This window comes from Sinocyclocheilus grahami, unplaced genomic scaffold (genome assembly GCF_001515645.1).
Source record: "Sinocyclocheilus grahami isolate Dianchi unplaced genomic scaffold, SAMN03320097.WGS_v1.1 scaffold712.1, whole genome shotgun sequence".
NCBI lineage: Eukaryota > Metazoa > Chordata > Actinopteri > Cypriniformes > Cyprinidae > Sinocyclocheilus > Sinocyclocheilus grahami.
Window position 1 is genome coordinate 8,922 of NW_015505891.1, and position 24,778 is coordinate 33,699.

At 39.2% G+C, this 24,778-nt stretch overlaps 1 protein-coding gene across 1 annotated transcript in view; it reads left to right on the plus strand.

Moving 5' to 3' along the window:
- Positions 1-4,399: 4,399 nt before the first annotated feature.
- LOC107560135 (RAS guanyl-releasing protein 1) overlaps positions 4,400-24,778 on the plus strand; it is a 28,929-nt gene continuing 8,550 nt past the window's right edge. Inside the window, exons 1-10 of the mRNA XM_016244219.1 lie at positions 4,400-4,491; positions 17,182-17,357; positions 19,547-19,652; positions 19,934-19,996; positions 20,097-20,228; positions 21,604-21,745; positions 22,048-22,221; positions 22,633-22,806; positions 23,934-23,963; positions 24,266-24,439. Coding sequence (XP_016099705.1) covers positions 4,400-4,491; positions 17,182-17,357; positions 19,547-19,652; positions 19,934-19,996; positions 20,097-20,228; positions 21,604-21,745; positions 22,048-22,221; positions 22,633-22,806; positions 23,934-23,963; positions 24,266-24,439 — 1,263 coding nt within the window. The remainder of the gene's footprint in view (positions 4,492-17,181; positions 17,358-19,546; positions 19,653-19,933; positions 19,997-20,096; positions 20,229-21,603; positions 21,746-22,047; positions 22,222-22,632; positions 22,807-23,933; positions 23,964-24,265; positions 24,440-24,778) is intronic.

Here is a 24,778-nt window from a genome sequence, read left to right on the forward strand (position 1 = left end):
AGCTAATCAAGCTCTTATAGGCATACTAGAAACTTCCCAGCAGGTGTGTGGAGGCAAGTTGTAGCTAAACTCTGTAGGACACCGGCCCTCCAGGATCAAGTTTGCGCACCCCTAGTTTAGATAAACTTAACATTTACCAATTAATCTTGAAACTTTGTTTATCCAACAAGCAAGAGTTTCATTTCCACAGTAAAGAGACAGTTCACCCAAAAATGAAAATTCTAAATGGTTTGGTTCCCAAGTCTTCAAAATATCTTGTGCTCCGAAGAAGAAAGAAAGTCATGCAGGTTTGGAAAGACATGAGAATGATTAATGATGACAGATTTTCATTTTTGAGTGAACTATTACTTTAATATTGTCCAGTATTCTACAGCTGTTCTTTTTAGATCATTAAAAAAATATTTTAAGAACTGTTTCCTGGTTTCCTGAAGGTTCTTTGGAGAACCCAAATTGGTTGTTCTAAGGCATCAGTGCAAAAATCCCCTTTTGTAATTTTTAAGAGTGAACATAGCATAATAATGAAAGAAATTAGCCTATTTTTGGCACTAATTTCATAAACTTAATGAAATGATGACTAAAACATATTTAGATATTATCAATATTAACGAGTAGATAAAATATTCTACAATGATATGGTTTAACTTTTTAATGTCCTATATTTATGTTGATGCCAAGATCTACATTTACATTTAGGCATTTAGCAAGACCCTTCTATCCAAAGGGACTTACAAATAAGGAACATTAAAGATACAGTATGAAGCTGGCTGCTGGCACATCTGCATTATAATTTGAGCCATGAGTAATCTTCCTGCACACATTACAGTACAGTAGTGGACTCAGGGGTCGGTTAAAGTTTGTGGCTGACGTAAGTGATTCTTCTCTTTAAAGGCACTGGAGTGCTAGCAGAAGGAACACCTGTTTATTGTGTAAGATGTGGTCATGACAGCACACATAAACCCTGGCTGTCAATGAACAGATGGTCTGTTAGGGCTGAGGTGTAGATCTGATCATCTGTGGGCTAAGCAAAACATAAGCCTAAGGAAGACTCCTGCTTTACACATTCAAGACCTGTGGAATCTTCTGAAGAGCTCATAGTCCAATCCTCCATCAAACACACACACCTCACACCTCTCTTTCCACCCATGAAGAGTCCACTGTGACAGACAGGCCCTTATTGTGAGCCCTATCTGCATAACTGAGCACTAAAATTAGTGCTTCTAAATCCTTCTCTCCTCATTTCTGAGGCCAGTCATCACAGATTTGGTGTTTAGGGAGAAAACTTACAACATGTTAAAGAGTAACATAGCATAAAACCCCAAAATAACATATTACTACTAAGAATGTGAGATGTTTCAATGGTTAATACATAACAGCAGCCTCTAAACCATTTTTTCTTAATGTGAAGAACATTTTAATGATCTAAATAACTGTTTTCCATTATAAAGAATGTTTCATGCAATAGAAAGGTTGTTAAAGGTTCTACATGGAACCAAAGGTGCCAATAAAGAACCTAATAGTTAGAGAGTCAGACTTGTAACCCAAAGGTCACAGGTTCGAGTCTCGGTACCGGCTCTCTTCCACCCTGAATACCACGACTGAGGTGAGACCCTTGAGCAAGGCAACGAACCCCCAACTGCTCGCCGGGCACCACAGCAAAAATGGCTGCCCACTGCTCCTGATGTGTGTACAAGGTGTGTGTGTGTTCACTACTCACTGCTGTGTATGTGTACTTGTATGGGTTAAATGCAGAGCACAAATTCCGAGTATGGGACACCATACTTGGCATGTCATGTCACTTTCATTTTGAAGAGTGTAGAATTTATTACAGAAGTGATTAATTTCTTTTATGCTTCATGTGCAACACACACATGTAAAAAGCACATACACACACACTCGCTGTCCTCCCTATGGATTCAAGCAAAGATGAAGTAGGACACAGAATATCTTGCTCTCCCTCCAGAGTGTCAGCCGCTTATAGTGGTGAAACTATAAAAGGAAACTGCTGTTATAGCCTGAAACCCCCTCAAATGCACTTCAACGCCACTGATGCTATTCTCTCTCTATTTTCCATCTCTTTATTTTCAGCACCTTTAAGGAGCTCAGTACAGTCTGGAGAAAGCTCACCATTATTCATCTCAACAGCAGTTGCTTGGCTGGTGCAGGACCCCCTTTGAAATATGTCATCTTTGAACTTTGGCACTTGTTTGAGTCAATCATCTGAGTTGTAAATGCCATGTGATTCTGGAGCTGCATTAAAATGCCGTCATGGCATTGTTGATTGGGTAATGCCTCTTTTAGAACACTAGGGGTGTCACACTACTCTTATATCACAACTCTTAGTATGAAAGAGTGTTCATGGCATGATAAAAGGAAAAAGGAAGAGTCTCAGAAACAGTTGGTGAAAGCCAATGGGCTTTCCTGAAAGGATTTCCCCAAGGACACATACTGTTGAGCCCTCAGAAAACTGCTGGTTCTTGACTGACCCACACATGCTGAGTCACTGTATGGATTACACATCCACATAACACCCTTATTAGCGTTCCTAAAAGAGGCATGAGGGTGTATTATAGATATCAGCTGATCCCACTGGACAAATGGATTGACAGTCTTCCAGACAGACGTCTCAAAAAAAAGACAGCGGAATGCTCTTCAACATCCAGTACATCAACTGCATTCATTTCTAAAACTGATTGTCACGGTCCGGAGGTGTGGAGGCAGGCAGGACGACGAGGATGACAAGGATTTCACTAATGACTTTTAATGTAGACAAAACAAGGCAGAAACACACACACTCGGGGTAACATTCACAATAACTGACAAACTGGCGCCCCCCCTCCCGGAAGGTGCGTCCCGCGCCGTAAGAGTATCATCGGGGAGGGGGGGCGGGCACCCTGGAGGCTGGTGCAGGACTGGAACCGGGCGGAGACCAGGAGAGCCTCCAGGGTGGAGCAGGGAACTATGGCGGAGCAGGCAGTTCGGGTTGCCATGGCGGATCAGGGGCCTCGGGAGGCCATGGCGGATCCTCCGTGGCCTTAGCCGGCTCGTCCACCACGGCCGCAGGCATATGGCCCCCTCACTGGAGAGTGCTCTGGAGGAGCAGGCACAGCAAAGCGCTTTTGAGGAGCTGGCACTGGAGTGAGTTTTAGGACTGGAGCTGGCACTGGGGGGGCGCTCTATAGACGATGGAGGGCTGGACGGAACCAGCGGAGATGACGGAGACTCAGAAGACGAAGGAAAACTTTCTAGAGCCAATTCTGGGGTAAGGATAGGAGCAGTGAACTCCAGGGGCAGCGCCATGTCCAGCAACGCTGAAAGGCCAGCGGCTGGCGGGCATGCGGTTAACTTTCACAGGTTGGTTTGTATTTTTAATATGTATTAACTCAATATTACAGGTTTTTAAACTATATTACCTTTTGAATGTTGTGTTAGTTAATGGCTTCGTCTTGTTGTATTGTGTTAGTTTAGAAAATCATCTGCCATAGAAACAGCCCCTAATAGGGCATCTACCTACAAATCTATGCTGATAGCTACAACTCTAAATTCTAACTGGATGCTGCATTGCTTGAGTTAGGCCACTGAATAAATGTAAAAAAAAAGAGTTAATTTTCACTTGTTGTCAATAGAATTATATTATTATAAAAGAAAAATAAATCATAATTCTACTAATAAATAGTTATTCTATTTATTGAACTGGTGCCTTTCACTTTCATTATATTTCATTATATACTGTTGCTGTCATTTTAAGAGCAATAAATTAAAATGGGTCTGTGTGTACAGTGATTTTACTTCAGTCAAGGGGGGGGGGGGATATATAAGATCAAATAAGAATTATTATTTAATCTATAATTTATCATTCTGAACCTGCTTATATATTGTGCTTTTTGGAATTAGTGCCAAAAATGGGACCCATTTACTTTCTAATAAAAGAAAGGGCTCAATGGCTTTAAATATTAAATGAATTAACCACAATTCAGTTTGTGATTCTAGAAGTTTTAAGAACTGTAGGTTCTTTGATACATACAATCATTACATATTTTAATTATTGATGTAGTTATTGATAGTTCATGTTTTTTAAGCATTTTAATTTAGTTAGATTTTTTATATATAAAATTTTCTATTTAATTATAAATAAATTCTATTTATTTAATTTCATTAATATTTACTTTTAAGTTATCCTGCTGCCAACTTGGAAATTTGCTGAGGCCCCCTAGTGGGCCCCAGCCCCCTGGGCAAGAACCACTGACTTAGTGGTTAAAAACTTTGACAAGCTCAGCTCCAAATCTTCCATTTGGTCTTTCTTTTTCACAATCTTTCAATCCTTTGGTTTTGTCTGTATGTCCGACCCTATAGATCGTCCAAGCGGTTCGCCGCTCACTTACTCTCTACTTCAGTTTGAGAGATGAGGGGGCAGAGGCCAGCTGTCCTCCCTCAAGGAGCTGGCCTGCTTGTTGCATCTTCCACTCCTGTTCTGAAAGTCTCTCCTTTCCTGAGGTAAAAATAGTTATCGATGCAAACAGATGCACCAGCCGCTGACTATCCACACACACTCACATACATCCACGGAATGACAGAATCTTCTAGAAGAATAAGCGAAAATATGCAGCACTTACAATATGAGTTCACAGTCAGCAATAATAAAAGCAGGACATGTCCCTGATTAGGGTCGTCGTCCTTCACTGAGTTGTAAAGCAGACTATGAACTCCATAAGCAGGTCAAAAGACATGTGGGCCACCATAAAAATAGTCAACTAAATACAGGGTGAGAAACAGGCTTGCAAAAACATCCATCAAAAATTGTGCAAAAAAACCATTGTAACTATTCAACAAACCAGCCCACCTGAAGAGGCTACGAGTGTGAATGGGGAGGTTAACAAAATATCTATTATAGTGCGATTATCGATTTACCATTGTTTGGCGAATTTTCACGGGTGAAATCCATTCATTTCAACAGGAATCTATGAGATTGGGAATTTTTGTATGAAGGCGAAAGATTTCCCTGCGCAGATTTCGCAATGGGTTCAAATTGTTCACACAAATTTGCCACACTGACCAACAGAAAACTGCTTTGTTTTAAAGTAAGTTCATACATCACTTCACTATTGACAACGGATCTTTTGAACCTCAATGTCTATGGTGGTTTGGGGCTGTATATGTAAAAATACCCATAATGCACAGGCAAAAAAGGTGAAAACTCTTTAGTTCAGAAATAACTTTGAGTCCCCCCCACAAAAACATTATAGTTCAAGAAGGCATTACTTACCGTCCGTAGGAACTGTATCTCTTCATCTCCCCCCTCTCCCTCTGCCATCCTTCTCCGAGGGTTATTTGCAGCTCCTCAGGAGAAATCAGAAAATCCTTCTGTTTTCTCTTCAGTGTGTTTCAGTGTCTTCTCTCTCTCTGTCTCAGTGTGTGTGTGTGTGTGTGTGTGTGTGTGGGTTTGCTGGAGGACAGCATGAGTCCTGTAGCTCTCACAATGGAGTGAGAGAGAGTGACAGAAGATTCAGCACTGACCAACAGAAAACTGCTTTGTTTTAAAGTAAGTTCATACATCACTTCACTATTGACAACGGATCTTTTTTGCCAGCGAAATTTCACTCATGTGACCACACTGTCAAGCATTTGACTAATAAATGAGCGTGCATATTTAAAAACAAACAAATAGATCTCCAATCACATGCAGGGATATTTCAAACACTTTAACAACAGCAATGATGCAATCAAATGTTCAAGATTGAGGTGGACCAGATGAAAACGTTTAAGAACCTTGCATTTTACTACTTAACCACTAGTCTAAATATTGGGGGTGGTGGGTTAGGGAGGGCATGAGCGCCCTCCTCAATGTCTATGGTGGTTTGGGGCTGTATATGTAAAAATACCCATAATGCACAGGCAAAAAAGGCGAAAACTCTTTAGTTCAGAAATAACTTTGAGTCCCCCCCACAAAAACATTATAGTTCAAGAAGGCATTACTTACCGTCCGTAGGAACTGTATCTCTTCATCTCCCCCCTCTCCCTCTGCCATCCTTCTCCGAGGGTTATTTGCAGCTCCTCAGGAGAAATCAGAAAATCCTTCTGTTTTCTCTTCAGTGTGTTTCAGTGTCTTCTCTCTCTCTGTCTCAGTGTGTGTGTGTGTGTGTGGGTGTGCTGGAGGACAGCATGAGTCCTGTAGCTCTCACAATGGAGTGAGAGAGAGTGACAGAAGATTCAGCGCTGCTTCTGTGTGAAGTGACCGCTAGATGGAGGCGTAGCATCTCACAAACTCACTACGGAAATCAAATTGAAGCAAGAATTATTTGCAGTAGCCTACAGACTATATATAAATTTGAGATAATGTATTAGGTTACTATAGTAAATGACACTAATGCACAATAACATAATACTCTTTAATGATAATGAATTAGCCTAACTGCTTACACTACCATACACTACCACTACATTACCATTTAATAAAGCGCTGCCGGATGGTACTCATATTCTGCAACTTCAACAGAAAAAAAAAACATAATTAGATACTAATGACAGTACAATTTAAAAAAAAAATTAAATATCAATGAAAAAATTACTTTAGTGTCTCAAAACAAGCCCTGTCGTGTAAATTTAGTTTATCAAAACTTCCATTCCAGTGTCCTCCATTTCCAGTTGGTAACGAGCTTAACGAAAAATCACTGTTTGTTTGTATATATTTTTTTGTTGTTGTTGTTGTTGTTTTGTTTGTTTGTTTGTTTGTTTGTTTGGCACCCAACCACACACACTCACATACACACACTCTCTCAAACAGACCAAAAACACATACAGAGATGACAGCTGGCATCTCTCCTCACCTCCACAATCTCCATCCAAGTGTCATCTCTGAGCGTGTCCCACCTCTCTCCTAAGTCCAACTGCAACTACATCTGAGTATGGAGCAACAAGGATGCTGGAGGATTTTTGGGGGCCTTGGCAGCCGAGGACTGAACTTCAGAGAGCATGCTCAGACAGGACGTAAGCCGAGTGCATTAGCTCAGGTTTGCTGCGTGCTGTCCTGTAGTCATGTGAAGTGACCGCTAGATGGAGGCGTAGCATCTCACAAACTCACTACGGAAATCAAATTGAAGCAAGAATTATTTGCAGTAGCCTACAGACTATATATAAATGTGAGATAATGTATTAGGTTACTATAGTAAATGACACTAATGCACAATAACATAATACTCTTTAATGATAATGAATTAGCCTAACTGCTTACACTACCATACACTACCACTACATTACCATTTAATAAAGCGCTGCCGGATGGTACTCATATTCTGCAACTTCAACAGAAAAAAAACCATAATTAGATACTAATGACAGTACAATTAAAAAAAAAAATTAAATATCAATGAAAAAAATACTTTAGTGTCTCAAAACAAGCCCTGTCGTGTAAATTTAGTTTATCAAAACTTCCATTCCAGTGTCCTCCATTTCCAGTTGGTAACGAGCTTAACGAAAAATCACTGTTTGTTTGTATATATTTTTTTGTTGTTGTTGTTGTTGTTTTGTTTGTTTGTTTGTTTGTTTGTTTTTTTGAGATTTTAGCATGTAATGTATATGACAATGTTAATGTATTTGGTCTTGGCGGAATAGATCTGCTATGCTGCTGCCGCTGAATTGCTGCTTCTGTTGGTTATTGCTGTATTTGTAGATTGCTGTTGCTGCTGCAAGTACAGGAACTTGCTATTGCCAAATGCCAATTCATTAGCCAATATGGTGCTGTAAGTATTTAAAGTGCCCCTATTATGCCATTTTTAAGGTTGCTAATATTGTTTTAGGAGTCTCCTAAAACAGGTTTACAATCATACAAGGTCAGAAAACACTTTAGTTTTCTCAAAAAATAGATTTAATTTGAACTAATTTCTAAAGTATTCGTAAACGACTCCTGCAAAGCAGTTCGAAGAATCAGTCTCTCTAAACCCCTCCTTTCTGTGAGCCTCACTGCTGTGATTGGTCAGATGGCGCAGTCCTTTGTGATTGGTCTACCGCGTACAGCCGTGTCGGAAACGAAACGCCCATTGCCATGACGGAATGACAACCCTTGAGACTAAAATATGGTATTGATTGTTCCTTACCAATTCGAGCCGGAGTCTGATGATGAAACGGTTAAACTGGCTGATCGACAAGAGACTGATTCGCAAGCACGACTGGAGCATGACGTTTCTCAGTGGTAAGTGTCAAGTGTTAACAAGTTTGTCGTAATTATAAGATGTGATAGCAAGATGTTCCTGATTTGGAACTTAGGCGGACATTATGCAAATGTGTTACTTCATGACGTACAGCCGTAACAGAATAAGATTCGAATTCCTGATGACTTGTTTAGGAGATTGCGAGCCGACTCTTTTTTTTTGATAGACAATAACTTTATTTATCGTGCACTGTTGGTTTCACAACTTTGCAAATAGTTTATGTTCACATACAGCTACATGACACACTGCATGAAAGGTAATATTCGAAAAGGCGTAATAGGGGCACTTTAAGACATAATGCTGCACAAATAGCATATAAAAGAATCCGTAGCAGATCTATACAGGTGGAGCTGGGGAAGGTGGAGGGTTTCAGAGGAACTCTGAAAGCACACTGCAATGCTCAAGCGAATGCTAACCAGCCATTTAAATGTAAAGCAGCAAGCTCATTGGCTGTGTATGCAACATGAACCAATCAGCTTGTTACAAGTCATTTAATGCTAAATGCTAAATCAGCCTGCGCCATCTAGAGTTTCATGTATATATATATATATATATATAAAAGTCGCCATTTATTTTAAGTGTTTCACCATTTCACCTTGTAGCTATTTTCCCTCATCACTTGAACAGTTCTGCTCTAAATTAATTTTAAAAAAAATATCAAAACAACAGTTTATTTATATCCCATATTAAATATAATACACAATATAGTATTATGTATTATATTTAAAATGGGATATAAATTAATACAAATAATCTGAGAGTTCTTTAAAACAGCGAATAAATTATATTAATATTTGATGTTTGATAAGTTACAACAGTTTTTTGCTATAGCAATAGCCATGGTAACAATGGTATTTTGGTGGTTACCATATGGGAAATATTAGCTAATTTTGTGCTCTGACTAACCTAACAGATGAAGCAATTAACAGCCTGTCTAGGCTTGATAGAACCAGTTTCTAGTTTAAGTAATTGAGTAAACTGAGGGGACAATTCAGTTTATTTTCTATTATTACCTTAGTACCAAAACTGAAGGCAGATGATGGGTGCCGATGTGGTTTCTTCAGTTATGCAATCGCAATTGCAGAATTTGCATCAAGAAACTTACTGAAGACATGGTCAAGAGCAAGAAAAAAAATATGTACAGGAGAATACAAGTCTAGCTTCAGCTGTTACTGACAAAAACACCATTCACTCTCAGAAATAACTCTGAACAATAAGTTCTTCCTTGCTATTGGAACGTTTTAGACTAGTTTAACCATTTTGAGGAAGTAAACAAAGGTGGAGTGATGAGCAAGGGCCCTGTTGCAAGTTCATTTGTGGTGAAAAAAAAGAGTCAAAAACAGTCTTCATACAAAGCACGACAGCATCTGCAACAACCCAGACATATGTCTCCTTTAATACAGAACAGGCAGCCCACATTTCACAGAATTGATATTCTAGGTGTCATTCTGAAAGATGGCAGTTGATTCATTCACACCCATCCTTCAACTGACAGAAGCCCCCCTCGTCTGGCTTGTATGAGAATCCCACCTCTGTGTGTAAACACACACTCACTCACACACACACACACACACACACACACACACACACACGGGCACAGGTTCCCACAGAGTTTGCATGCAGACACACGCACGAACACACATGCAGCAGTCTTTCCTATCATCTCCCCTCTCTTCCATCCTCAACAAGGCATCCTTTCAGTGTCCTGCTCCAGCTGCATGTGGGGATTCAACCCTGGAGACACTACCTAACTGTTAAAGAGATAAAGAGAAGCGATGAAGATGATTAAAAATGGATTCAAAGCTAACAAATGAACATACAGCAGGTACAGACACGCAGCTATTACTTAGGGTGCACTGTAGGTGGAAATTTGTGGAAAACACACCCGAAGGCTCGCTCATTTACCTGCAGCCTAAAGGCAAGGAACCTGTACAGACTAAAACAAAGCTGTAAAACACGCATGTAGGAAGCTAATGAGAACAAACGTTGGTCTTTTGGGACTGATTTCTCATTCTGATGTCTATTTGGACACTGTCAGTATTTAATCAGCCTTCCAATGATTTTTAATTTGTATTACTTACTCCTACACTCTTTCGAAAGAGCTCAATCCCTCCCTCTCTTCTCTCTCGCTCACTTTTTCCCCCCTCCCTCTGTTACACATGCACACAGATGACAGTTCCCCTATCTGTCAGAGCCAGTGCCTGTATTTCAAATAGGGACTTGTTTGTATTGAATTCAGTTAGTTGTTTGTTGTGATTATGCAGAATGTGACAACTTTTTGAGCCTTCGGTTCTACTTTTCTCCTTTTTAATGCACTATCATTGAATAGGGGATCTTTTATTGATTGTTTTGGTTAACTCTGTGCCCTGTGGTTCACGTTCTCTGGTAATATTCAGAGAGAAAGAAAAGAGGGGGTGTGTGAGAGTGAGTGAGTGAAAGAGAGAGAGAGAGAGAGAGAGAGAGAGAGAGAGAGAGAGAGAGCTCTGAGCCACAGCAGCTGGTTTTCAGGTTTTAAGTTTTGACAGCCGTGACTGAACAGCCACATATATATATATATATAGTATATGTATATGTTGTGCTATATACAAGATTGATGTTATATTGTACAGTTTAAAACAAATGAATTTAGAATCATTTAAAATTCTTATATATAAATAGTAGTATTTGTCAAATATAAAAATTTTTTGTCATGTCTGACATCTAGAAGTACATGAAGCAGAGATGGAGAAGGTTGCGGATAGACTCATGGAGGGAGAGATAGAGAGATGGTGGGCGACAAACAAGGCCTTCAAAGGGCTCTGGCATCAATTAATCAATTAACGAGAGAAAGGGAGGAATTTGCATGTTCCCTTACTGTGTGTGTGTGTGTGTGTGTGTGTGTGTGTGTTTGTTTGTGAGCACAGAGAGAAAAAAGAAAAAGAGGGAGATGAGGAGAAAGCAGGAGGCAGGAGGGAGAGGGTTGGGGGTAGGGTAATGGAGCTGGAGATGTAGCCAGGAACTGGGAGTAAAACACTGGCTACTGTGGCAGGGAAGGGGGAGGGGGGTGTTGGGGGGGTTTCCAAAGAGAAAGGAGAAGTTGTTTTCTGAATGACATGAATAGAGCAAAGGGTGCAGGAGGAGAGGAAGAGAAAGTGAGCGAGTAGGTGCTATGCATGGCCGAAACACTCATACGCTGTATGATTGCAAATGTTTCATTGGATTATGATACTGAATGCCAGGGTGTCATGTGCGAATACAAACAAACCACACTGCTGTTGAGAAAAATCTTGCTCCAAACGAAGTTCACAGTGCTAAAAACAGCACACTAGTTCTATAAGGGCTGATATATTTAATATTTTAGCACTTTTCACATGAATATTTGTTGTAAAAAGAAGCAAGACTGTGTGTAGGTTATATATACAGTAGCATTAGATCAACAGATGTTTAATTATTTATTTTCGATCAAAATCCAAACTACAGAAGCCTGTTTCTGGTTTTAGGTGTGTTCACATTTGCTCTGTGAAATTTACTTGGGCAAAATCCAGTAATTTTAATAACTATCAGCACTTTTTGGAGTTTTGTGTGAGGGCGAAAAAGTTTCCCATGCAGATTTCGCACATGTTCAAGTTGGTCATGCAAGTTCGCCATGCTGACCAAATAGAAAGCTGCTTGGTTTGAAAGTGACTTCTGTGTGAGAAGAGCTCAATCACTACGCTATTAACAATGGACCTTTTTTGCCCACAAAATATTTAATGAACGCACCTTCAACGTAAAAATTAAAAAGACAATATTAAATGCTGGAATACATTAAATGACTTCAAGACTTCTGAACAGATTTAAAGGGGTCATATGATGTTGCTAAAAAGAACATTATTTTGTGTATTTGGTGTAATGAAATGTGTTTATGCGGTTTAAGGTTAAAAAACACATCATTTTCCACATATTGTACAGTATTGTTTCTCCTCTATGCCCCGCCTTTCTGAAACGCGTCGATTTTTACAAAGCTCATCGGTCTGAAAAGCAAGGTGTGCTGTGATTGGCCAGCTATCCAGTGCGTTATGATTGGCCGAATACCTCAAGCATGTGACGGAAATGTTATGCCCCTTACCATATTGTGATGATGCCCTGTCAGGCCGGAGCGATGATTCAAAAACATGAAAACCCATTATAAACGAGGCATTCGTTGCATCCAGTGGGGACATAATTATGGATTATAATGACTTATACTGTCTTTTTACACGTTGCGTTGCACCGCGCCGCGGCGGCGGCGGCCTAGCGTGAGCAGAGGCCGGGGGCTAGAGTGAGGAACGGACGGAGTGTGCAGAGGCAGCGGGCTTGAGAACGGCGCGGCCGGCGGATTCGACGAAGGAGCGTCCGGAGGGCTTGCGGCAACCACATGTGATGACCCCGGGCTGGAATCCGCTTCGTCCGCGGTGAAAGGCGATCCACAGCGTCAAGTTGTTGTATTTCCTCAGCGACCAGCACGGATCAGCTCCAGGCATGACGAAGCAGATATCGTCCTCTTTTGGAAGGCCAAACAAAGTAGTTTCGCTTTCACAACGAATCACACAGCGCCTTCACGACATGGCGGCGGCAACAATACTTCAGCGAGAATAAAAGTTACTCCTTCTTTCTTTGCGTGAACATTTGGGCAGCGTTATGCAAAACTTCCCACATAGTGACGTAGACATGTGGGGGGCGTGTTAGAACGAGCCGTTTTAGGTAGGCATTGTTGACTACTTTTATCAAGAATATCTCTTTGGATTTGAGACTTTAGTCTTTGCAACTTTACAGATCTTCTTTATGCACCAAGAGCTTGTAACACTCCAAAGAGAAAGGAAAAATTGAAATCGCATCATATGACCCCTTTAAAAATATTAGGCATCACACACTTGTTGACTGTAAATTGTTACAAAGGAAAAACTGTACATCATATACTTAAATGGTACACTCACACAGAAACACGTGCCTTGTTGCTAGGAGAGACGTGACAAATGAAAACATGTTTTCTAAATTAGGCTTGAAATATATCAAACATGTTTAATATCCTCCGACCGCATGGAATCATAGTCTGAAGCTAAAAATTCAGAGTCTGTGCCCATCATACACTACTAGATTTTCTATGAAAGCTGTCAACTCAAATCTGCAGTCTAGCTCTGTTTTTCGGCAACTATCATCGACTTGTCCATAATGTATATCCAGGGCAAAAATCTGGGCAAAAATCTTGTATTCCAGCCAATCGTATCTTATATTCAAGTCAAAATAAAAGACATAAAGTCATAACTGTGAAATTTAAACCACAAATTCAAATTAAGAAAAAGAAAATCACATTTTTAAAACAGGTCAGAGAAACAAGTTTAGTTTTTTTACTTCACTTCTCAGCGTTCTACAATAAACATACAGAATCTCAATATCTTTATATTATCATTATTGTATCGTGACCCAAATATCGAAATCACCTAGCTGATTCTATGCTGCATATAAATTTGCATAGACTTATTTACAAATTAATTTACATTAACCTAGTGCATTTTCCCTAATTTGTTTACTGTATGTGTGAGTCTGTATCCATGTGCATGTGTGCATTTCTCAGGCGTGAGAGGGCTGCAGAGTGTGTATTGTGTATTGTCATCAGCTGTAGAGCAGGTTGATGCAAATAAGCGAGCGAGAGAGAGAGGTGAAAATACGATGGGGAATTTGCATATTGAAGTCATGTCTAATATTCAGACGGTCAGAAATAGAATGAACAGAAGAGAAGGAAATATGAGGTGTATTTTATGAAAGTATAAATTGGAAGGTCGTGTAAAAATGTCTTCCATGGTCTACAAACTTCAACTGAAGTGTTTATGCTCTTGGACGGAGTGTGTGGCCCTGATCTTAGTGGTTAGACTTGGTTTGCTTAATGAGGTGAGAAGGTAAACGTCAGTGTGTCTGTGCGCAGAGAGAATTGAAAACGAGTGTGCTGAACTGGACACTGATGCAGGAGGAAGGGAGAGAGAAGCGGTTGGGAGGGGTTTGGACATTCTAAGAACTCATCGCTACTTCTCTGCAGTCATGGCCAGCTTCCTGTTCGTCTCACTGCCGTCACAGACCACAATGATTCTTGCTGATGCTGTCAAAGACTCAATTCAACGTCCAACTCAGAAAAACACACCTTTAAATGTGAGATTATGCTTCATACTACTAAATTACGCAGCAGCTGTGAGTTTTATAGACTGTAACCCTGAAGTACAATGTTGTTGTTCTCTTTGTGTGGCTGACAAAAGAGAGAGCAAAGCAGTGAGACAGAGATGCTTATCTACACTTTCTAACTGTCTCTCTTCCTGTGACATTGACAGCCTGAATAGTGACACCTACTGTAAAGGGTGGCAGATATCAACACGCGACCTTACATATAAACATCAACATACTTGATCTACCGATAGGGCTTGCAGGGTGCGAACAGTCACATACAGTATGTACACAGGCATGTGCTGTCCTGCAGACTTCAAGGGGAACCCATCGCTCTCAGGCATAATGTCAAAGGCTTTAGGGCATGTAAAAAAGGATGTTAGAGCAGATCTGAGTGATATTTCATTTAATCTCTGAAGTAAATGTACCGGCAGATTTCAATCTGAACAATTTAGGCCACTAGATTTTTATATTGTACAAAGAGTGGTGCATGCTTGTGTGAAACTCACAGTAAAGCTGTTACGTTGGGTTTTGCTATTCCGTCACTAATGACTTCTGAGGGGGCTTTAGCACAGCGTCATTGCTAGAGTGTTCTGGCAGGTTGCTAGGGCAATTTTAAGTGGTTGCTAAGGTGTTTCTAAGCAGTTGCTGGAGTGTTCTGGTAGTTTATTAGAATGATTTTAAGTGGCTACAAGGGGGTTCATAAATAGTTGCTAAAGTGTGTGGTTGATAGGGCATTTCTGGATGGTTGCTAAGGTCTTCTGGGTCATTGCTACAGCATTTTTAAGTAGTTTTGGGGTGTTATGGCAGTTTACTAGGGTGTTTCTAAGAGCATATTACGGAACACATTAGTAACCGCTTAGAAACACCCTAATAACCACCCAGAACACTTTAGCGACCACTTAAAATCACCCTTGTAAACTGTCAGACCAATCTAACAACAACTAAGGTGTTTCTAAGCAGTTGCTAGGGTGTTCTGGCTGATTGCTATAGGCCGGGTGTTTATAATTGGTTCCTAAGGTGTTCTGGATGGTTGGTAGTAGGGCTTTTCTAAGTGGTTGCAAATGTGTTTTGTGTGGTTCCTAGGGCATTTCAAGCAGGTTGCTAAACCATTCTGTGTGGTTACTAGGGCATATCTAAGTAGTCACTGGTGTGTTTGGCAGTTTACTAAGGTGTTGGGATGTTTTAGCTTGTTGCTAGGGCAATTCAAAATGGTTGGTAAGGAGTTCTCAATGGTTCTTGATGGCTACAGTGTTTCTAAGTGGTTGCTAGATGTTTGCTTATTCGCCCATGTCAAAAGGGCCCATGCCTCATTAAGTTTCTATGATATTCTTGCTCTTAAATGACTCATCTCTCTCCTACAGTATTAGACTATGGCCATTTTTATGCCATGTGAATCCTTATGTCAGATCTGTGAAAAAAGTAACTGAACATTCGCATAAACAGACTAGGTTAGGTGGTAATATCTCTAGTTGCATGTGGTAATACTTGGGGGTAGGTTTTTAGCCAAACAGAACATGTAGCACATTTCTCATGACCAGATCTCATCAGCTTTACGTATAACCTATGACACACAACCAAGATCAAAGCCCTACCATCACTGCTGTGGTTTTCAGTCTAACAATAAAGGGATAGTTCACCAAATAAAGTTTCTTTCTTCTGTTACGTACTTTAAAGAATATGTGCAACCAAACAGATGACGGTAGCCATTGACTTCCTTAGTATGGAAAAAAATACATTGGAAGTAATTGGCTACCAGCAACTATTCGGTTACCCACATTATTCAAAATATCTTCTTTGGTGTTCAACAGAAATAGGAAACTCGTACAAATTTGTGACAACTTTACGGTGAGTAAATGAGGACAGAATGCTATTTTTTGGCGAACTGTCACTTTAAGAACCAAAGATGATGTCTTCAACATCAACAAAACATTTCATAATATTAAATATTTAAAAAAAAAAGATCAAAATGCTGTTTAGCCTGGTAAAGATAAGCAGTTACTGCGAAACGTCTGTGGTCTGATGAGTGGCTAAAACTACGCAAACTGTCTGTTGCTATGAATTCTTTGTTTTGTTTGTTTGTTTGTTTGCGAGAGCCAGTTTGAATAAATGCTTGCATCCATGCGCTTTACGTATAACCTATGACACACAACCAAGATCAAAGCCCTACCATCACTGCTGTGGTTTTCAGTCTAACAATAAAGGGATAGTTCACCAAATAAAGTTTCTTTCTTCTGTTACGTACTTTAAAGAATATGTGCAACCAAACAGATGACGGTAGCCATTGACTTCCTTAGTATGGAAAAAAATACATTGGAAGTAATTGGCTACCAGCAACTATTCGGTTACCCACATTATTCAAAATATCTTCTTTGGTGTTCAACAGAAATAGGAAACTCGTACAAATTTGTGACAACTTTACGGTGAGTAAATGAGGACAGAATGCTATTTTTTGGCGAACTGTCACTTTAAGAACCAAAGATGATGTCTTCAACATCAACAAAATATTTCATAATATTAAATTTAAAAAAAAAAAATGATCAAAATGCTGTTTAGCCTGGTAAAGATAAGCAGTTACTGCGAAACGTCTGTGGTCTGATGAGTGGCTAAAACTACGCAAACTGTCTGTTGCTATGAATTCTTTGTTTTGTTTGTTTGTTTGTTTACGAGAGCCAGTTTGAATAAATGCTTGCATCCATGTCCCAGTTGTACTGTTGATCACATGATGGTTGTTTGAATCCACCTGTACTTTGTTGGGACTGGGTTGAGTATTTCATTAGCATCAAGCCACGAAACTGCATTTTTTTCATGTGTCTTCACTCTTCAACAGCAGGAAGTCTCGTCAGGAGGGAGGGTGTGTGATAAAGTGCAGAAGACCAGTGCAGAGGAGGATGACATGCCCCAGTCCTCAGGAGATCAGCCGGGCTCTTCAAAGTCCTCCGGCTCACTCTTCTTTTCGCTCTGCCAGCCTGGATGAACTCATCCTCCGCTGCCTCCATTGCTTCGGTCAGTTCATCTCGTCTCTATCTGTCTATCAATAAGCTCCAACCTACATGACAATCATTTACATCTGTCAGGTTGCTTGTCCTGTTTTCATGAAAACATGACCAAGTGTTGCCTTCCGGGTAGTTAAAGGAAGCACAGCTTACATTACTTGTCACAACAGAAAGTCATATATCTCCCACATTCCACGTTCCTGGGGTTCTCAGCCCTGTCTCTGGCCTCATGTGCCCATCATTCCCAGTCTCCATGTGCCAGTCGGATTATGTAAGTCTGCTGAGGGACAGCAGCTCTTGTCAAAGAGAGAGGGAGAGAGAAACAGAGAGAAAGAGAAACAGAGGGAAATCTTTTGGTTTACTAGGATTCAGAGCCTGGGAATGTGTTTGTCCCTCTATGCTAATGAGACAAAGCCTGATTGTGTGCCTCAGTTTCGCAGGCCTGCCCTCTCTCTCACTTTCTCTATCTTTTGATGTCTCACCCCCTCTCTCTCATTTTTTCATCATCCCCTTATGCCTTGTTTATTTATAATCTACTTGGCTTCTTATTACCCTAAGTATTTGGACTAGAGATACACAATATATTTGTACCATATTGGTTATTAGCCAATATTTGAGTTTTTGATTCACAATTATTCATCAATATACTGGATATTTTGTGTTAATTTCCCCTATTTTTACAATGAAATGACCATTTCGGTGATCTAATTCTCACTTTAAAGTTAATTAAATATGAATCTTTAGCAAATCTCAAAATGAACATTCATTTTCACACTGTACGTTATATTGTTGTGATGCCTAAATTCAAAATTCTGACTAAAACAGCTGGTTTAGATAAAATGGTATTGATTTATAATGACCCCTGACAAGAAAGGGAGCAAGCCGAAATAGAAAGAATATTGATTTTTAATATCGGCCATAACATTAAAGGGGTGGTTGATTGCGATTTCACTTTTTTAATGTTAGTTAGTGTGTAATGTTGCTGTTTGAGCATAAACAATATCTGCAAAGTTACAAAGCTGAAAGTTCAATGCAAATGGAGATATCGTCTTTTAAAATTCTGCCAGTTTAATGCCTACAAAAATGGCTGGTAGGGACTACAACAAGTTACATCCCGGGTTCGTGACGTAACAAACCCAGATAAACCCCGCTCTCTGGGAAAAGGCAGCAAAGGGGGTGAGGCCATGCTGCGCTGCTTTAGAGAAGAGGAAGAGAAAACTAGAGGTGCACGTAAAAATCTATTCATATATGAATCGCATCTCTCTCTCTCATTCAGATCATCAGCTCAGCTCTGTTCCATTTATACACTTATTTTCACATAGCTATGAGAAGCGTTAAACATGGACGCACGTGCAGTTGCCGTACTGTATTAAAGCGTTAATTAGGATAAAACAGTATATTAAAAGCTAACATAAACAGTAGCATTTACAAATAACAGTGTATCTAAAAGTATGAGACAACAACAAACAAAAAGCATATGCCTACCATTAAAAGTTCTGCACGATCCTCTTAAATAATATCCTCTGCTTCTCAATCGGGCTCAAACTGATAAGCGATATTAAAAACGTCATTGTTTACAATACAACCGGAGCACATGCCGCTGAGGTGAGGGGCAGGACGTTTAGGCTAAACACGCACTAGAGGCGGTTTAGCCAATCACAACACACTGGGCTAGCTAACCAATCAGAGCCCATCGCCTATTTCTGAGGGAGGGGCTTCATAAAAGAAAGAAATGATCAGGGTGTTTCTGAGAGAAGGGACAGAGAGGTACATGTTAGACTGAACCCCATAAATACAATCAAGCCTAGAAAAAAACCAGTGAACCACCCCTTTAAAATAATATTAAACTCATCCCACACTATTTCTGTTAAGGTGGATGATTCCTAAAATCATGCAGCATGGTGAGGAGAGTTGTGTTTTTACTTTTTTTAGTGATCAGATGTGTTTTTTTCAGCTGGCGGACAATAAAACAAGAGATAAAATTATATTGAAGCAGGAATCCAAGCCATACTTATGAAGGAATATATATAGACATAGTCTTGGAGCTGGGCTCATTTGACTAGAAATCCCCAAGAACCACCCAGAAACAGTGTAGCAACTGCATAGCAGCACAGTAAAAACAAGCGAAACACCTTAGTAACTGCATATAAATGTTGCAGAAACCATCTTGTACCTAAATCTAAACATTTTGTTTTGTAGACTCAGATGGGAAGCTGATCAGAGGGACGCAGCTTGTCCATATGACCCTGATGATGCATAACTGGGTTGTGTCATCACACATCTTCGCCCAAAAGCTGCTTTCCCTATATCCTCCTTCATGCACCACTGCTATTATTCTACCTCAACCTTAATTGAAGAAGATTGATTTATGCAGCTGATTCCTGAAAAGCTGAGTCCATCATTCAAAGAGTAGTTTTGGGTTCAGTCACAGCAACATGCAGCCTCGCATGGCTCTTAATCCCACTGACAAAGAAACAAGAGCTGCCCTGTTTTACTTTAGCCTCTTTATTGAGGGTGGATTATTTTCTCTGTATGTAAGAGTTTGTAGTCTCGCTGTTATGTGGTTCCTCCTTGACTTGTGATAACATATAAGGATTGTCCTGCAGAGAAAAGGGGACAGAGGCGACCACAAATCTGCCACTTCATCAGGTTGGTGGATCCACAACATTCACACGTGCACCTAAAGAGCCCAAAATGAATGAAAGGATTCATGTTTGTCTTCCGCGTCTTCTGTGTCTGTCTCATGCAGGCAGTGGATTAATCAGTTCCGAATAATGTTTGAGGTGGACCCTCTGTTAGAAGAAGGGATGGGAGATCTCTGGGCTCTGGTGAGGGTTGAGGGAAGCGATTCACACTGTCAGCTCTTCAATACACCATACATGTGAGTTTTTTTCCATTTGAGATACAAATAGCTTTATTGGCATGGCAAAAAAAGCTTTCCGTCATTGCCAGAGCATTAGTAACTTTATATCTACTATAAGTACACATTTTAGACACACTTGAAATTTTACAATATTGAATATAATGCAATATGATCATAATAGTCTGTAATATCAACTATAATTCTATAATAAAGAATTATTAAATACTACAGAAAATGACAAATTATTGACCAAATGTAATAGATATTTAATTTATATGTAATATCTATAATACAGAATTATAATAAAAAAGTATTTTGTTTTTCTTTATGTAATATGTGTGTGTGTTACACACACATGCTTTACATATATATTACATTAAGACATTATAGAAAAATAATAAATAATTATAACATAATATATAGTAATATTGATTGTATTAAAATAGCAATATGAAAATTATAGTGTATATTATATTATTATATAATTGCAGTATATATTATTATATTGATATTATGATATTATAGTTAAAATATTTCCAAGTAATTGATAATATTAATAAAGTACAAATGGTTTTGTGTGCTATGTGACAAGCCTCTGAACAGCATAAGTCATTTGACTAGGGCTGCACAATTAACCGAATTTCTAATCGCGATTACAATTATGGATGCCACAATTACGTAATCGTTCAAAGTCCACTTATGTTATTCTGCATGCTTAAGATGCATTTTTTTCTTTCTACATGTTATCTTAAGGGTTTTTCCCATTATTTTAATTTTAGTTTTAGTATAACATTATAATACCATTCATATTTTTACTTTTTTATAATTTAAAGAAGAAACCAATCCGATGTATAGTTGACATTTGAGGCTTAATAATATAGAAAAGCACTAAAAGTTTTTCAGTTATACAATGGTATAAACATCATTCAATGTAAATTGTGATAATTGTAATTAATAATCACAATTACAATTTCAAGGAATAATAGACAATTATGATTTTTGTCATAATTGTGCAGCCCTAATTTTGACTGTCTGTTAATTTTAGTTTTAGTATAACATTATAATACCATTCATATTTTTACTTTTTTATAATTTAAAGAAGAAACCAATCCGATGTATAGTTGACATTTGAGGCTTAATAATATAGAAAAGCACTAAAAGTTTTTCAGTTATACAATGGTATAAACATCATTCAATGTAAATTGTGATAATCGTAATTAATAATCACAATTACAATTTCAAGGGAATAATAGACAATTATGATTTTTGTCATAATCGTGCAGCCCTAATTTTGACTGTCTGTCTTTGTTTCTGGCTGTATTCTTGTCTTCACCTGTCTGATTTATGATGATCTGTTTGGTTTCTGTTTGTCCATCACTATGTCTGAAACCAGTAATCCTCCAGTGAATGTTTCCCAGACTCCCTCTCCCTCTGTGAAGAAAAGGAAAGTTTCACTGCTGTTTGACCACATGGAACCAGATGAGATGGCTGAACACCTCAGCTACTTGGAGTTCAAAAACTTCTGCAACGTCTCAGTAAGTCACTCACCCCGAAGGCTCATGATAGTTTCACTCACATTCTCTGACCAGACGTTGCTAGTGCAAACTGTGTTTATCTGATGGTCTAACCTCAGTATAGCGCTTTAGTGACGGCACAGACTCACACTGCTGAAGCTGACTAATAAAGCAACCACGATCACACCCATTGTACTCATACCTGGACGTGTCAGTTCATATCAGAGATTCATATCATTATATCTTGCTGATCACATTCGTGAGTGCTTAGCACATCTGGATGTCAGATTCAGCCGTGCCTGTTGTTGTGTGTGTCATGTTAGTTTCTGGACTACCGCAGTTACGTGGTCCATGGCTCAGTGAGGGATAATCCAGCGCTCGAGCGCTCTGTCATGCTCTGCAACGGAGTCTCCCAGTGGGTCCAGCTCATGATCCTCAACAAACACACCTCACAGCAGCGAGCAGAGGTCTTCACCAAGTTCATTCATGTAGCACAGGTAATTACAAACGCACACACATTCAACCGAGCGCATCGGTAGGGTTCAGGAAATACAAATCACCAAATTACATTCAGTTTCTCCTGAAAAATTCATGTCTAGCAATGCAATATAAACGTTTCAAGACATGAGCTCAGAGGTTGGTAAATGTTGGAATATGTGTCTGTAGAAAAATTGTCTGTGAGCCAATTACTCAATGAAGAACTACCCATAATCCTCTCAAAACCACATATATCAGAAAAACAACAACATACATGTATGCGTGATATTTCAGTTTTTCTTTTTTAATAAATCTGCAAAAATGTCAACAATTCTGTGTTTTTCTGTCAATATGGGGTGCTGTGTGTACATTAATGAGGAAAAAAAATTAACTTGATTCAGCCGTGCCTGTTGTTGTGTGTGTCATGTTAGTTTCTGGACTACCGCAGTTACGTGGTCCATGGCTCAGTGAGGGATAATCCAGCGCTCGAGCGCTCTGTCATGCTCTGCAACGGAGTCTCCCAGTGGGTCCAGCTCATGATCCTCAACAAACACACCTCACAGCAGCGAGCAGAGGTCTTCACCAAGTTCATTCATGTAGCACAGGTAATTACAAACGCACACACATTCAACCGAGCGCATCGGTAGGGTTCAGGAAATACAAATCACCAAATTACATTCAGTTTCTCCTGAAAAATTAATGTCTAGCAATGCAATATAAACGTTTCAAGACATGAGCTCAGAGGTTGGTAAATGTTGGAATATGTGTCTGTAGAAAAATTGTCTGTGAGCCAATTTCTCAATGAAGAACTACCCATAATCCTCTCAAAACCACATATATCAGAAAAACAACAACATACATGTATACATATATATATATATATATATATATATATACTGTACATACACACACACACACACACACACACACGGAGAAAGATGTATATATATAGAGAGAGAGAGCTGGTTTAAACTTTTTCTTCCAGCCCGACCAACTCAGATCAGCAAAAGAAGTGGTCAAAACCATTTTAAAACCAGCCAGCCTGCAAACCAGCTATGACTAGGCTGGAAGACCAGCTAAAACCAGGCAACCAGCTTAAGCTGGTTTCATCAATTTTATTTTATATTTTTAGCAGGTTGTCGATAAAACAAATAGAGTTGGAGTACATTTTATGAGAAAATAACATTTTAGTCTTTCTACTTTAAAATTTAAATCAATATTTTACCATTTCATTGTATTCATTTCATTGTTATTTGTGGAATTTACTAGCAGTTTCTGAGTGATAATTGTTTCTACAGCATTTTTCAGTATTTAGTGACATTTTGTGACAAACTATATATTTTCTATTCTTAAAATAAATGAGCTATAATCAATAGTTAGTATAATTAATAATCAATAATTGTTTAATCATCATTGATCAAAGTGCTGATTGACTGTTTTGATTACATCATTGGCAGTGCTTCATGGAATTCCTAGTTCATTAAATTGAGTCTTTTTTCTGTTTTTTAACCTTTCGCTTCTAATCAACATTTGCAATTAATTTCAGACCTGATTAGTTTGGTTCATGCCTAAGGATAAAAATGAATTGTATAAATACTTCCGCAACCAAAGTCATTAAAAAGTGAGCAGCCACTTTTGCATTATGTTGTGGATCTGAAAAAAATAAAGGATTGTACATTACATTCTGAAATATGTATGTTTCAGTAATGCTCTGCTATAACGTGCTATCAAGACACTGACCAAAAACTTCTGCAACGTCTCAGTAAGTCACTCACCCCGAAGGCTCATGATAGTTTCACTCACATTCTCTGACCAGACGTTGCTAGTGCAAACTGTGTTTATCTGATGGTCTAACCTCAGTATAGCGCTTTAGTGACGGCACAGACTCACACTGCTGAAGCTGACTAATAAAGCAACCACGATCACACCCATTGTACTCATACCTGGACGTGTCAGTTCATATCAGAGATTCATATCATTATATCTTGCTGATCACATTCGTGAGTGCTTAGCACATCTGGATGTCAGATTCAGCCGTGCCTGTTGTTGTGTGTGTCATGTTAGTTTCTGGACTACCGCAGTTACGTGGTCCATGGCTCAGTGAGGGATAATCCAGCGCTCGAGCGCTCTGTCATGCTCTGCAACGGAGTCTCCCAGTGGGTCCAGCTCATGATCCTCAACAAACACACCTCACAGCAGCGAGCAGAGGTCTTCACCAAGTTCATTCATGTAGCACAGGTAATTACAAACGCACACACATTCAACCGAGCGCATCGGTAGGGTTCAGGAAATACAAATCACCAAATTACATTCAGTTTCTCCTGAAAAATTCATGTCTAGCAATGCAATATAAACGTTTCAAGACATGAGCTCAGAGGTTGGTAAATGTTGGAATATGTGTCTGTAGAAAAATTGTCTGTGAGCCAATTACTCAATGAAGAACTACCCATAATCCTCTCAAAACCACATATATCAGAAAAACAACAACATACATGTATGCATATATATATATATATATATATATATATATATATATATATATACTGTACATACACACACACACACACACACACACAC